The sequence below is a fragment of the Coenobita brevimanus genome, chromosome 40 (assembly GCF_032717465.1).
Source record: "Coenobita brevimanus isolate Jiangsu-jjx chromosome 40, ASM3271746v2, whole genome shotgun sequence".
NCBI classification, from domain to species: Eukaryota; Metazoa; Arthropoda; class Malacostraca; order Decapoda; family Coenobitidae; genus Coenobita; species Coenobita brevimanus.
In genome coordinates this window covers 7,544,157-7,558,813 of record NC_136993.1, presented here as the reverse complement: position 1 = coordinate 7,558,813, position 14,657 = coordinate 7,544,157, and the positions used below count along the sequence as shown (strand labels likewise).

Sequence of the window (14,657 nt, the reverse complement as noted above, 5' to 3'; positions counted from 1 at the left end):
TTTTTTTATAACAGAACAGAGGAACGAAAAACAAATGAGTAAAAAAAAAAAAATCCATACACCAGATTACTGGTGTCCTCTGTTCATAAAATATCTGTAACAGTTAGACTTGAACAGTTGTGGGTTGAAATTTGGAGGGAAACAACTCTGAGGAAGCGAGTTCAAGAGAGATGCAGTACGGGGAATGAAAGAATTCTGATAGGCAGAAGTTCTGCAATATGGCTGAGTGGCATTCCAGTCATGAGCGCTACCAGATGCCCGTGTAGCACGAGAGAATGCATGGAGAGGTGGCACCATGGACGCAACTTAGTCTGAGCATTTGCCAAAAAAATATATGTAAAATAATGCAAGGGAGGCAACATTCCTTCTTACTTGCAGGGGAGGTAGTTTATATGTAATGGCAGGGTTGTTAATGATTCTAACAGCTTTGTTCTGAATTTTGTCTAGTTGTCTTAATGCAACCTCTCTACAACCATTCCACAAGGGTGAGCAATATTCAAGCTGAGAGCGCACATGACTCTTATAAATTATAGCTAATTGCTCATCGACGAAGAAGTTACGGACTCTGTACAATAATCCAAGTTTCTTTGAGGCGGTTTTAGCAAGTGATCTGACATGAGAGGTCCAGCTGAGGGCACTGTTAAGTGAGACGCCAAGAATTTCAATACTTTTGGAGATGGGAATATTAGTAGCACTGAAGGTAATGTACGAATCTGGCAATATCTGTCTATTAGTACACTGTATATTTTTAGTTTTACTAGCATTAAAAGAGACAAGGTTGTTTAGTCCCCATTCACTGATTGTAGATAGATCTTGATTTATGGAGATGGCTGTACTGAGTTAAGAGGTGGAGATATTAGACATTGTAAATGAATGTCTGAGTGTGAATGAACTATGTAGTGTTGAGTCATCTGCATATGAGTGAATGCGATTGTGGGTGACAGATAAGAGATCATTAATATGAACCAGAAATAGGGTTGGCGCCAGAACTGATCCCTGCGGCACGCCGGCGTTAACTGAGTGGAAATTGGAAAATACATCATCTACTTTTACTCTTATTTTCCTGTCACTAAGATATGAAGAAATCAAAGGAATAAAAGACGTTAGTCCATTGCAAGGGAATTTGGACAGCAGGGAACGGTGTCAAACCCTGTCGAAAGTTTTAGAGATATCAAGAGCTACTGCATGAGTTTCTCCAAAAAGATCAATTGATTGATGAATGGTATGAGTTAAGAGATTGAGTATATCAACGGTGGATCTTTCGTGGCGAAAACCATATTGTCTATCACTAATGAGGTTGTTGATTCAAGATGTTTAACATGATTAAGTGTAAGTAGTCATGCAGGAATATGGTCCACTATTATCATCGCCATGGGGGCGTACAAGGACTATTAGTGACCCTCCAGACCGACTTGGTGCAAAGGATTGGGCTGCAGTTCATTTTTGGGAGAAACTGCTCTCACCCAGTGATGTCCAGAGACCAACAGGAGCTGGCAGAATGCCCAGGTACGGTGTCGCATTTGTGCCAAAACAGAGAGGCAGCAGCGAGAGTGAAAACACACCACCTGGCAATGTCATGGATGCAGGGTGGCTCACTGCCCTCCTGTCTTCTCAGAGTGCCATACTGTAGGGTACTCATGAGACATTACATATTTGTAAATAGTGTGGAACTAGTGTGTAAAGAACTATAAAAGTATGTGAATGTTTGTAAAAACAGAGTGATAAGTATGAATATGGAAGTGCTGTAGTGTAAGACTGGCTAAGAAAACAAGTGTTAGTGTAAGTAATGATAAGAATGCAAGCCAAGAATACAGAGAAAATGTGTTTCCCAGACAGTAACTGGTTATCAAAGTTTGCATTTGACCTAGGAAGCGAGAGGAATGAGGTAGGGATCTCTCACGCTCCCTGTCCACTCAACAACCCACCACCTACACGCCTACAAGAATAAAGATAAGATGGTTAAGTGCCCTTTACTATTTTTTGTGTCATTATTTCTATTATTGTATTGTTTTCCTTTTATGTTTTAGATATTTGTATGAAAGGATTCATATTCCATGTTTACTGTACTTACAACTATAACTTACAACCTCACCATTCCTTCTGGTTCCTTGCCCAGATAGACTTGCTTATCTCTGGGTTTATCGTTTTTTGACTGCGAGGGTTGTCCCTAAATACACACAACTGCACTCTTTATCTGGAAACAGACTTAAAATAACGTCTTTCGCCTCTCTTTCGACACATGCTACAAATATACCACCCAGTAGTTAAAAAAAAAAAAAAAGGCACCATACAAGTATATGAATTATAAACATCAAAGAGAAGAAAATCACAATTATACATATTTTTTATTATAAGTACAAATATTATGTACTGGATTTGTTTCTTTAACATATTTCTTGTTTTGTACAACCCTTTCAGCAACATTTGATGTGTTCTCCACATATGGGTGTAAAACCTTCCCTTCCTTTCAAGCTCATTCCGTCATCCAAGGTGCTAATCTCGGGTCATATTGGATTTTGGCTGCGACAGTTCAGCCTATACACACAGAGCTGCACCCTTATCTGGTAACAGCATAAAAATGGCATCTCTCACCTCTCTTTTGACACATTATACCACCCAGACAACAAGAGTTACTCGTTACTGGCATAAACATAAAAAAAAAAAAAATACTGGAAGAAATCATTCAATTTTTTTATTATACGTACCCATCCTAAGTACTGATTTTCTTCGTATTACATATCTGTAGTCATTCCTAACCGTTTCAGCAACACTGAATTGTTTTCATGGCAAATATGTGAATATTTCTTAGAGTGCTGTGTCATCGCGCATTTGCTTCCTTGTCATCGGGCCCATTTGCAGTCACTTCGGGAATTTTCCTTGGTTCATTACGAATCATGGGATGAGTTTAGGAAGCTAAAAATTGCATTGCCGGATGCGTCAATTGATTCCCTTCAAATCTGTGAGGAAAAGAAATCGGTTTTCGAAACATGAAAAATGGCCACGGGGCCGGCCAAGGGTGCTCGCAAATTTCTTGAGACATGACCATAGAGAGGATTTCAGATACGTGTCGGGATTAATCTGAAGATTTGTTCTGCATTTGATTTGTTAATAACTATATTGTACTGTTAATTAAATTGGATTCCATTAGGACTGATGGTTCGGTTTAAAAATAAATGTCTAAATTCAACAAACAGTAGCAGCAATTGGCGGAAGAAAATAATTTCAAACCCTTAAGTACAGTTAAATTTGTTATACTTGGACCTCTGCTCTTTATCGTTTTTACTAGTGATGTGTGGTGCAGAGATACATCTAAGATGATTGCATATGCTGGTTATGTCTTTATTTGCTTCCATTTCTTAAACTGCTGTACTTTTAGGGTTGATGTACTGTATCAAATTTCATTATTGATGTGATGAATGGAGTACGAAGCTGAACCCGGCAAAAACTTGCTTTTATTATCAGTAGATCTTGAAAGCTCCGTCTTTGCACCATGAAATCATACTCAATAATTCTCTTATCAATGACTGCACTCAGTTAAACTGCTGGTTATCAGCATAATGAAGAGCTCGCTTTGTGTGGGTTGAAGATACACAAAAGTCATGCCTTGTGCACAACTCCCTGCTGATTTTCAGTGTATAATACTTAGCTTCTAGCTCATGTTTTCTCACCCCCCATTACCTCGTCAAGAGCACTGTACAACAGAGCTAACGTTGAAAAAATTATGTAGTGTGTCAAATGATGTCGTAAATCCTGCAAGGTATGCTTACCAAATACAAAGTCACCATGTATCGTTCAGGCACATTATGAAGACATTGAATTTGTTTTCTCATACGAGATCTGATTGAAAAGAATCCGATTATTTTTTAACCATAAAAGGGTAGGAACAAGGGGATGCATTACGTGGAGTGTGACCTTGACTTGTTGTGTGCATGCTTAAATATGTTCAGCACCTCTGCCAAGCCCGGTCGTTGTCGAACAGAGTAGGCTATGTTTGAGAACGGGTCCTTCATGCCTGTCACATTTTCATATTGTTCCACAATGATCAAGCCAATTGAACAATATCATTCCATCGAAATATGCTAAAAATTTGGTGACGTGCAATCTGAAACCATCAGGAAAATTAGCAGACTTTTGGCGATAAAGCTATTGGTGTTAGGGATATTAAGGACTGGTAATAGCTTCAAAAAGTACGGCTCATGCTGACATTATGAGTGTGCTCCAGAAGGCCAGATCAATAAAGAGAACTGCCTGGGAGTTCTTCTCCGCTTATGGAATACAGTGTGTTGCAAGAGACGAGATTTGTGGGAGACAGAGGTCCTGCTGTCCCACCATGACAATGCTGCAGACCACTCATTCCATCTCGTACATGATTTTTTTTTTTTTTTTTGCCAAACATTGGAACACATAGGTCTGGCAGACTCCTTACTCTCCTGACATGGGTTCCTGTGAGTTTTTGTTATTTCCGAAAGCGAGGATGCCGCTGAAGGGTACGGAATTTTAGGACACATGAGGTAAAAAGAAATGTGACCAAGATCTTGTTGACGATCCCAAAAACACAACTTTACACAGTATTTCCAGCAATGGAAGGACAGATTGTCTAAGTGAGCTGAGTTCCAAAGTACTTACTCTGAAGGGGATTAAAGTCTGAAATTAGTAAGTAAACTTTTTTTTTTCTTTTAGAAGCTAAAGGTAAGATACTTTTCAATCATACACTCCTATAAGCGATGATTAGGTGGAAAATTACTGGTTTCCAAGCACAAAATGGGTTATTGGCAATATGTGTGTGTGTGTGTGTGTGTGTGTGTGTGTGTGTGTGTGCATCTCCTAGGCTTAGACTTGATAGTTCATTCCCTGAAGCCCATCAATCCTCCTACTGGTAAAACACCTATACATGTCAATGCTATGTCATGAACACCGCTTGCTCATACTGATTATTTACTGGGGATGTCCCAGTCAGGACTGATGTCATGGTATTAGCAGGAATGCTTTTATGGCATGTTGGTAGCTCTTGGAATGGATCAGTAGGCCATAGTAATGTTTTAGTCATTACTGTATTCTGTACCTCAGTATTGGTACAAACTTTCATCTACCCAAACAGCTTATCGTTAATCCAGCCACCCGATGAGATATAGTAAGGCAGAGGAAGGGAGTATCTTCAAGGTCACACCACGTTGTTACTATAACTACCTACTTGACCAGTCTGTCTGCACTGCTTGCCTGCTAAAAGCCTGGGTTTGTGATGGTGCAGTGTCTCCACACACACACACACACACACACACACACACTCAAACTTGGCCATTTCCCTCTCAATCCTCAGAATTTAATTTGCTGGAGAAACAGGAGGTATGGAAAGTTTCTATACCCTCATATTGCCCTTTGTTAAAAAGAAAAAGAAGAAAAAAAGATAGAAAGAGGCTCGAGAAAATTTCCTTATTTGCTAAATTTTCTTGCTCGAGAAGGAAGAAGTATTATAGGAAGATTCTGTACTCCTCCTGCCTTGTACTTCGTTGATACTATATCATAGCTAAGAAAGGCTCATAGGAACACAAATAAATTTCCATGAATCATACAGAGAAAAAGATTATGTAATTATGCATTCAGATGAATTATCTTCTCTCCAGCTTCTCCTGCTGTTGACATCTATTACTAACAAGCAGGAGTACTCAGCGTGCACGGATAAAATCCTACACACACACATGGTGGCGTGGTTAATAGAGAACTTAACTCACAATTCAAGTGATCCCCGTTCCAGCCCCGCTCAGACCGTGGTGCTTGCATGTGTGAGGTGAGCTCTCACCTGTAAAGTGTAGGTCAAGGCGCACTGTAGTGGAAGATCCGTAATGGTTCGAAACTAAGTGGGGTAAAGATTATGCAGTCTGTCATCTTGTGCCTAAGCCTCTCGCCAGCCTTGGTGAGGCTTGGTAGTGTGTAGGTGCTCCTCAAGAGCAGCCAGGGTCAGCCTGTTGACCCCCTTAGGATAGGATACTAGATTAAGGACTTGTGTATTTTCGGGCACTGGCTGCGATGACTAGAAAAACAAAAAATTACAGTATGTTGTTACTATTACAATCGTGCATATTGGCACCTCCTGTGACCCTGGATGACCATTCCTTTTGTGGGAGAAGACCCCCATGCTCCCACTTTATCAACTGAATCTATGTTCTTCTTTGGGCCCATTTCACCAGGGATATATTCCACATGGACCTACTCCTACCATGGATCATTTATCCCAGTACCCACCCACCCATCAACCCCTCTCACCCATCCTGTTCACCCACCCACCCACCTATCCACTCACCTACACTTACCCACCCATCTTGTCCACCCACTCACCTAACCACGTTGTTTTGCCACACCCACCAAACCCAACACTCACTCCACCCACCTTGTCCCACCACACCCACCTTTCCATCCACTCCATAAACAAGATCCCGGCACTCCTACTTATCCACTCAACCCTGCCTAGCCACCCCAGCCACCCTGACCACCCCGCCATTGCATCCACCCATCCGACCTGTTTTGCTAATAATGATATAATTGTAAAAGTTACAGAAAACATCTACAGTAATTGGCCACCATGTTTCTACCAGGCTGACTTGATTAAATCTGATCTTGGCCATCATGGGGGTCACTTTGTCGACTGTAATCGATACAACTAAATGTGCTGTAAAAAGTTACCCTTGTCATAGCTGTGTACAGAGTTCTCTATGCATCCACCTCGATTTGCATAAAGGACATACAGCCAAGCAAACAGAAAGACAGACATTTTCTTTTACATATATGAGGATTACACCCTCAGTGTCCCGAAGTGAGTGTGTGTGTGCAAAAGGATATTTGCAAATAAAGGGTTCATCCTAATATGAGAAAGTGCTAAATATTGTAGGGTAGATGGTGGTGATCATCATCCACTCACTTGATGTAGTGCTGTGTACTTCTTCCTTCACCTATATCATTCTTTTTTGTGTCTGCCCTCCTCTTCTCCTGTTTCTCCCATCTTTCCTGTAAATTATTACTACTCCTCTTTCCTTTTCAGATGGTTTTACGTTGAATGACAAGCCTATTGTTTTCCTGTAAGGCAAGAAACCATTTACAACGCTGGATGGAAACCATATAATCAACCCATACGTGTTCCCTACGTGTCAACAAGTAGTTGGCGGAGAGTTAATGCCCCTCCCTGTAAAACAACTCAAAAGTCAAACGGCCACCCCTTACGGGATTATGGCTTCTAGCTACAGATAAATAGATATATAGTACAATATTGTGTTGGCATGGCATTATTTATGAAATATATACAAATCTTACCTGAAGAACTTGTTGGGAAACATGGAGACGTGAGAAGAATAGGTAATACCGCGATGGGTGGACCAGGAACCAACACATAATGCCGGACTCTCAGAAGTGAAGGGCAGGAAAAGGTACATCTTCCATCTGTTACTGTAATGGAACTTTTGCTAACAATTTATTAACCAGCACATAGAAAAAAATCGTAACCCCCTCAGTTCAATGACTTTCTTTGCATTTCATCTGTGGTGTTTACAGGCGATTTTATTCCACTTGGAAGGATCTCTAGCAATGGAAGATTAACTGAAAGCTCTATACGTCCCATCCTGTTTGAAAAGTCTATCCAAAGCTAAATAAAATAATCCGAAGTTGGGAAGAATAATATGTTATCAGACTGAAGGGGTTCAGCTCTGCATCATCAGTCATACTTGACCGATATGTTTTATGTGGTATTAAGTATCAAAAGTACTCTATTACCATTCCCACCTTACCTATTTTTCTCAACTGATATGAAGTTCTAAAGATCTATACTACCATTCTTACCTTACCAATATTTTACATCGGGCGTTAAGGTCAAAAGCTGAGGCTCTGTATTGCCATTCTCACCTTACCAATAATTTCATCCGGTTTAAAGATCAAAAGATTTATACTACTATACCCACCATACCTATATATTTCATCCTGTATAAGGAAAAACTCTGCATTACCATCCTCACCTTACTATATTTTTCACCCGGAATAAAGATCAAAACCTCTGTCTTACATACCCAGCTTACCTATATTTTTCATGTGGTATAAAGATCATGCTGTTTGTAATGGAAAGCGTTTCTCGTAATATTTCCAGCTTGTCAAGCGTTAGGTGTGTGATAATCAAGAGGCTGGTTGACCACAGTAGGAGGCGACCCTTGTGGGAGCGCTGTGTGAAGGCGGTCAGAAACACGAGATCGTCATTTACTACCACCAGCGTTACACACCGGGATGACACAACAACCTGACAATGCACCAGAACACCATTTACCACAGAAGTAGTTATTTATGCCATTATCATTTAGGCAATATTTATGTCCGAGTTATGTAAGATTATACAATCTATAACAAAAAATATGCCTTGTAATCTACACTATTTGCTGTTGTTCTAGGACTTGAGTCCACTGAACTGCAGGCTGCAGTTGTTCTGCCAATGTACCATTCTCTTGTTTCCCGATATGGAGTAGTAGAGGGATGTTTGCGCAGTTTCAAAGTGAAACTACATGGTTATATCAGTTCCACCACAGGAAGTAGTTCCTTTCCAGCATATATACACTACTAAAAGTTTAATAGGATATGCACAGTTTTCCACTGATGTCTATAAACTCCTATTAGCTCTTTACATCTTTCTTGCTATCTTTAGATAATTTCATTCGGTTTTGGGAAGGTCTTTTATAGTGAGGAGTTAATCATGCTATACCTGAGTCCGTGATTGTGAAAATTTTCTTCCTAAGCTGAATAATTTAGTATTGGGGTAGCAAAACTACGGTACAAAGGTCATTATAGTGCTGAAGAAGTTAACGTACAGTGATGGGTCAACACACCTGGTTGGTCTTATCTATGAGTCGCTCAATATGGTGGCTGCTGGTGTTGCCATGACGATCTGCGCCTTTCACTTGCAGTGTAGTTACACCATTTAGGACTTGCAGCGAAGACATTTCCTACAGCATGCAAACATTTATAAGCAGGAGTAAAATAAACTTTGGACACCATACCATACAGATGGTTCAGAATAGCCATCGATCATAAATGTTATAAATTACTCTTCCTCAAAATAATCCTAAATAATCACTGATAGCAGTCAGAAGTCCTGTCCCATTTCTAAACAAAATTTCTGCATTACATAGCAGCGGTGTAGTGTGCAATAAAAAAAAAGATTCAGTCACATATAAACGAATACTTGTATCTACTGACTCTGAAGAAATGTTGAGATCCGGGACTTCCTTCTGCGATGAAAATGCTGGAGCAGTTTCTTGCCTCCCGTCTTGATAAAATGTCATTGAACATCGGCAGCAGGGGAGTCAGAATGTCATTATAATCTGTCAAAACAAAACTCAAGTACATTAACATAGGTTTACATAATTCTTTTAATATTTTTCTTACTGCAGAGAGAGAGAGAGAGAGAAAGACTGTGTGTGTGTGTGTGTGTGTGTGTGTGTGTGTGTGTGTGTGTGTGTGTGTGTGTGTGTGTGTGTGTGTGTGTGTGTGTGTGTGTGTGTGTGTGTGTGTGTGTGTGTCCCTATTAAACCTTTCACTTCTATGACAGACAGAAATATTTGCTTTTTACTGAAGATGTTATCCACCAGATATACTACTTTAAGGTTAGTATATCAGACGATGAAAAGTAACTCTTCACTTACCCATAGAGACTTCCAGCGCTGTAGAAATGACAAAGAAATTCGCGAAGAAAACAAAACTCCACTGCATCCTGATCCCTGTCATCTTTGCTTGTGACATCCAGCCTAAAACAAAAATTTTACTGTTAGCATGGATTTAGGGCACATACATATGATGAACACGTCTTTTCATTACATTGCCTCAGCGCAAATAAGGAGGCTTCCTCCAACTGTAAGAGTTTCTCTGTCTCTGTCTGTCTGTCTTTCTCTGACTGTCTGTCTGTCTGTCTGTCTGTCTCTCTCTCTCTCTCTCTCTCTCTCTCTCTCTCTCTCTCTGACGCGTGTATGTGTGCACATTACCCATAGCAACACGCCTTAATACAGAAATAGGTGGCCACAAACAAAATTCAACTCCATGACGCCATGTCCTCTGTCATCAGGCTGCCCACTCTCCAGTATATATCACCCTCATACTTGTATCCCTTCCTCCCCATCACCATCTCATTCTCAGCCTCCCCTCCCCCCTCCCTCTCCTCCACTTCATCAATATGCAGCAGTGAGTTTCTGGAAGGGGAGACCAAGGATGAGATGGAGGGATGGATTGGAGAGGTGATTGTGAGCTGGAAGCAGGGCAGTGGAATGGCGTTGGACAGGGCGACATGGAGGCGATTTGTCTGTGGCCATCTTTTGCAGGATTAAGGCGTCTGGGAATAGATAGATAGATAGTTGCTGGAAGAGAAATTTCAAAATATCATTGGCAGATTCACAGAACTGTTATCCAGTGGGGTTGTTAATGAGGATGAAAAGAAAGCTATAAACATGAACAGAAACAAGGATAGCAAGTTGGAAAGGACGAGATATTTAGCTGTCCCAAACTCCACAGAGTTAGCATGTTTGCTGAAATTCTTTAGAGGAACTGGGATAAGCATCGCAACATCATCAGGAAAGAAAATAAAGGATGTCGTGAAGATGAGAAACAAAGAGAGGAATAACATCGAGAACAGTGTGATCTATGCAATAACTTATAGAAATTGTTCTGTATATTATGGTGAATCCTCCCGGAGCCTAAGTAAGAGGTTATATGGATATTAGAACGATGTAAGGTGTCACAGAACATCAAATTAAATGGTTATTCGCACTGATATGTATAATCACTTGTCCGATTGGGAGAAGGTACATAATATACACAAAGGTTTAAATATGTAGAGAGGGCAATGGTGGCTGCTCACATTTGTGCCAACAAGGGTAGCACAACTAACCATCGTGGCGGCTTTCTGTGCTGGGCGAGTCCTAGGGCTGAAATTGCAATCAGGAGAGGCGGCGAAGTTAGGTCAAGACTCAGGGGGAGGGGGCAGCCAGGAAAAGGGGGTAATCCCACCTGTACTTAGCAGCTCACGTCAGTCCGAATGTAGCATTGTCTTTGATAAAGGCCTCTGGTCGAAACGTTGGAGAATAAACCCCGGCCTCTCCCGTATATATACCGGTATATATATATATATATATATATATATATATATATATATATATATATATATATATATATATATATATATATATATATACAATGTAACTTGCAAGAAAATCAAATAATAAAAACCACCAAGATTTCGTCTGTATTTCAATACACACACACACACACACACACACTCTACACAAACGCACATGGATTTTTGTGGAAGACGAGACGATAAGTGTGATGTTTTGCTGAATGGTGACAGACTTGAACTGGTGAAAGATTTCTAATTGCTGGGTGCAGTGACAGGAAAGAGTTAAATGTGCAAAGGAGTGAGAAGTTGAGCGGCACAGAGAAGGACAGTGGCTGGCTGCTGCTACGAATTCCTTAACAGGAAACAGGCCCGAACTGAACGTGGCAGCTGCAAGTAGACTGCAAGTGTGCGTTTCACAACCGCATGTCTCAGATACGGGTGTGAAATACTGGTATGTTATGAAAAGGAAATGACAATATACAGACCGGTTGAGATGGGGTTCTTCAGAAACGTGTGTGGAGTGCGAAGCGTGAATGGAATAAGAAGAAATGTCATTCGTAAAATAAATGATGTGAAGTAAGGAAAAGTCAGTGGAGAACAGACATGAAGGGAATATCCTTTTATTGTACGCACGTACATATAGAGAGAATTTGTATTAATACATTGGTGAAATGGATGTATGTGAGCGTGATGTGCGTGCTAGACCAAGAAGAATGTGAATAGATATGATAATCTATCTATCTATCGTCAGACGCCTTAATTCCGTAAGGTATGGCCACAAACAAAGTGCCTACATGTCTCTCTATCCCCGCGTCATTCCATTGCTCTGCTCCCAGCTCCCCCGCTCCCCCACCCCCCTCTCATATACTTCTCCACTCCATCTTTTCATGTCATCCTTGACCTCCCTCTCCCTCTCCCCCACTCCACGTCACTCACATACACTCTCCTCGTTAGTCTCTCGCTCTCCATCCTCTCCATATGGCCAAACCACATCAAATTATTTATTTCTCTTAACCCCTTCTATCACATACACATCTACACTGCAAGTCTCCTTCATTTCATTATATATCAGTCTGTCGCACCATGTAACTCCATATGCTTCACTCAAATAACTCATTTCCACTGCTCTCCCTCTTGACTTGTGTCCTTTCGACAAGGTCCAAGCTCCCCTTCCATACGTTAGAGATAGTATCACAACACTCTCATGCAGCTACTTTTTTACTTCCATGCTCACTTCCCTGTTTCTTATCACTGCTATCAAAGAAACAGCAATAATTATTCCTTGTTGTACGCTATCAAGCACTTCACCCACCAGACTTTCATCCTTACTCATCACACTACCCAGGAACGTAAATGCACTTATCTTTTCCATTTCCTCATCATCCAACATCACCGTACATCCTGTGACTTCCTTTCTCTCGAAGACAATAACTTTACTCTTCCCTACATTCACTTTTAGATTCCGTTTCTTACACACAATTCCAGACTAATTCACCAAACCTTGCACTTCCCTTCGTCTTCACTTAAAAATACAGTATCATCTGCAAACAACAGCACAGAAAGTTTCCAAACGTTGTCCTGTCTCATTTTCGCTGCTCCAACATCCACTGACCTACCCTGTATCTCTTTTATAACCTCAACAATATATAGATTGCACAACCATGGAGACATGACACATCCCTGTTTCAGTCCAACATTCAATTCGAAAAATTCACTCAATTCACTACCCACATGCACTGCAGCCTTAGTCCCCTCATACATCCCCTTCACGGCATTGAACAACTTCCCATTTACTCTGTATATTCCCAATATTTTCCACATTTCTTTTCTATCCACTCTGTCATGTGCTTTCTCTAAACCTATGAAGGCCGCATACAACTTCTTTCCCTTCTCTAGAAGCTTTCCCATTAAAATCCCAAGAATGAACATCCGATGCACGCAATCTCTTCCCATCCTAAAACTTCCCACTTCTTCTCCCACTAATTCCTCTGTTATTTCCCTAACTCGATCAAGAAGTATCCTACCATATACTTTTCCTATTACACCGAGAAGACAAATGCCCCTATGATTACCACACACTTTCCCCCCCTTTTCCTTTGTACAGGGGACCAATTATACCCAAATTTCAATCCTCTGGGACTCTACCTTCCTCCCAGACCAATCTGCACATCTTCCATATCTATTCCACTACTATCTCTCCCCCATGCTTCAGCATATCACAACACACTACATCAATTCCTGGGGATTTCCTCGAATGGTACATGAATTTGTGTAAAAGATCTAAATGAAAGCTGACGAGGTAAGGGAACTGACAAGGTATGACGGTAGTTAGATGTAACTTGTACCAGGATTTGGCCCTTTTTATTAGCTTGACATTCGTCGGATTGACTCCGTCTGATCAGTAATTATAAGGTTACCTAAGGATATGTCTATCTATGAGGCGGAGCCAGGCTACCTGGCATAGAAGGTGAATATTTTTTTTTTTTGTGTGTGTGTGTCCGACTCCGGGTATAGGCTTCACAGCCTCCTCTCAAGGCCTAGTAGTCCTCCTACATACTCTACATCTCTACATGTCACCACTTCGCCGCTAACACCCACCATCCATATTGAATACATGCTAGGACTGTCTCATACAGGACTGGTGTACTAGTATTAGTGGGGTATTTTTACATGTCGGCAGGTCTTCTGGTAGATCAGTAAAGTCTGCTTTTATGAAATTCAAATCCTTAAATTGTTCCTGCCCCAGCGGGGATTTGAACCTGGGTCCGTTAGGACTGCAAGCCGACTCTCAACCGATTGAGCCACCGCCTCCCCCAGTGGGTGTGTTGGCCACTTCACAGGGCATGTTGTTGGTTATTATCCCTGCTGTCATATGCTAACTTTATCACTTCTCTCAAGACCCTACCTCACCTCATCTGCAAGTAGGAAAAAGATGGGGGATGATTATCTGTCAAATATATATATATATATATATATATATATATATATATATATAAAGAGAGAGAGAGAGAGAGTGTGAGAGAGAGAGAGGCGGCCTGCAGTCCCAATGGACTCATGTTCGAATCCCGGCTGGGGCAGGGAACAGTTCAAGGATTTGAATTTCTTAAAACGCACTTTTTTTTTTTTTTTTATCTTGACCCGCCGACATGTCATAAACGTACCCCTGTGAATACCAAAACACCAGTCCTGTAGGAGACAACCCTAGCATGTATTCAATTTGGATGGTGGGTGTTAGCGCCGAAGTGGTGACATGTGGAGATGTAGGAGGACTACTAGGACTTGGGAATAGGCCCTGAAGCCTTTGCCCGGAGTCATACGCGTAATATATATATATATATATATATATATATATATATATATATATATATATATATATATATACAGAGAGAGAGAGAGAGAGAGAGAGATAGGTAGATTGATAGATAGATAGATATAGATAGACTGATTAATTGATTGGCTGATATATATATATATATATATATATATATATATATATATATATATATATATATATATATATATATAT

At 40.7% G+C, this 14,657-nt stretch overlaps 1 protein-coding gene across 1 annotated transcript in view; it reads right to left on the bottom strand.

Moving 5' to 3' along the window:
• LOC145397273 (putative glutamate receptor) overlaps positions 1 to 9,672 on the bottom strand; it is a 48,103-nt gene extending 38,431 nt beyond the window's left edge. Inside the window, exons 1-4 of the mRNA XM_080270470.1 lie at positions 9,669 to 9,672; positions 9,223 to 9,347; positions 8,853 to 8,969; positions 8,058 to 8,272 (exon numbers count right to left, since the gene is read on the bottom strand). Of these exons, the coding sequence (XP_080126596.1) occupies positions 8,058 to 8,272; positions 8,853 to 8,969; positions 9,223 to 9,347; positions 9,669 to 9,672 (461 nt within the window). The remainder of the gene's footprint in view (positions 1 to 8,057; positions 8,273 to 8,852; positions 8,970 to 9,222; positions 9,348 to 9,668) is intronic.
• Between the last annotated feature and the right edge of the window lie 4,985 nt (positions 9,673 to 14,657).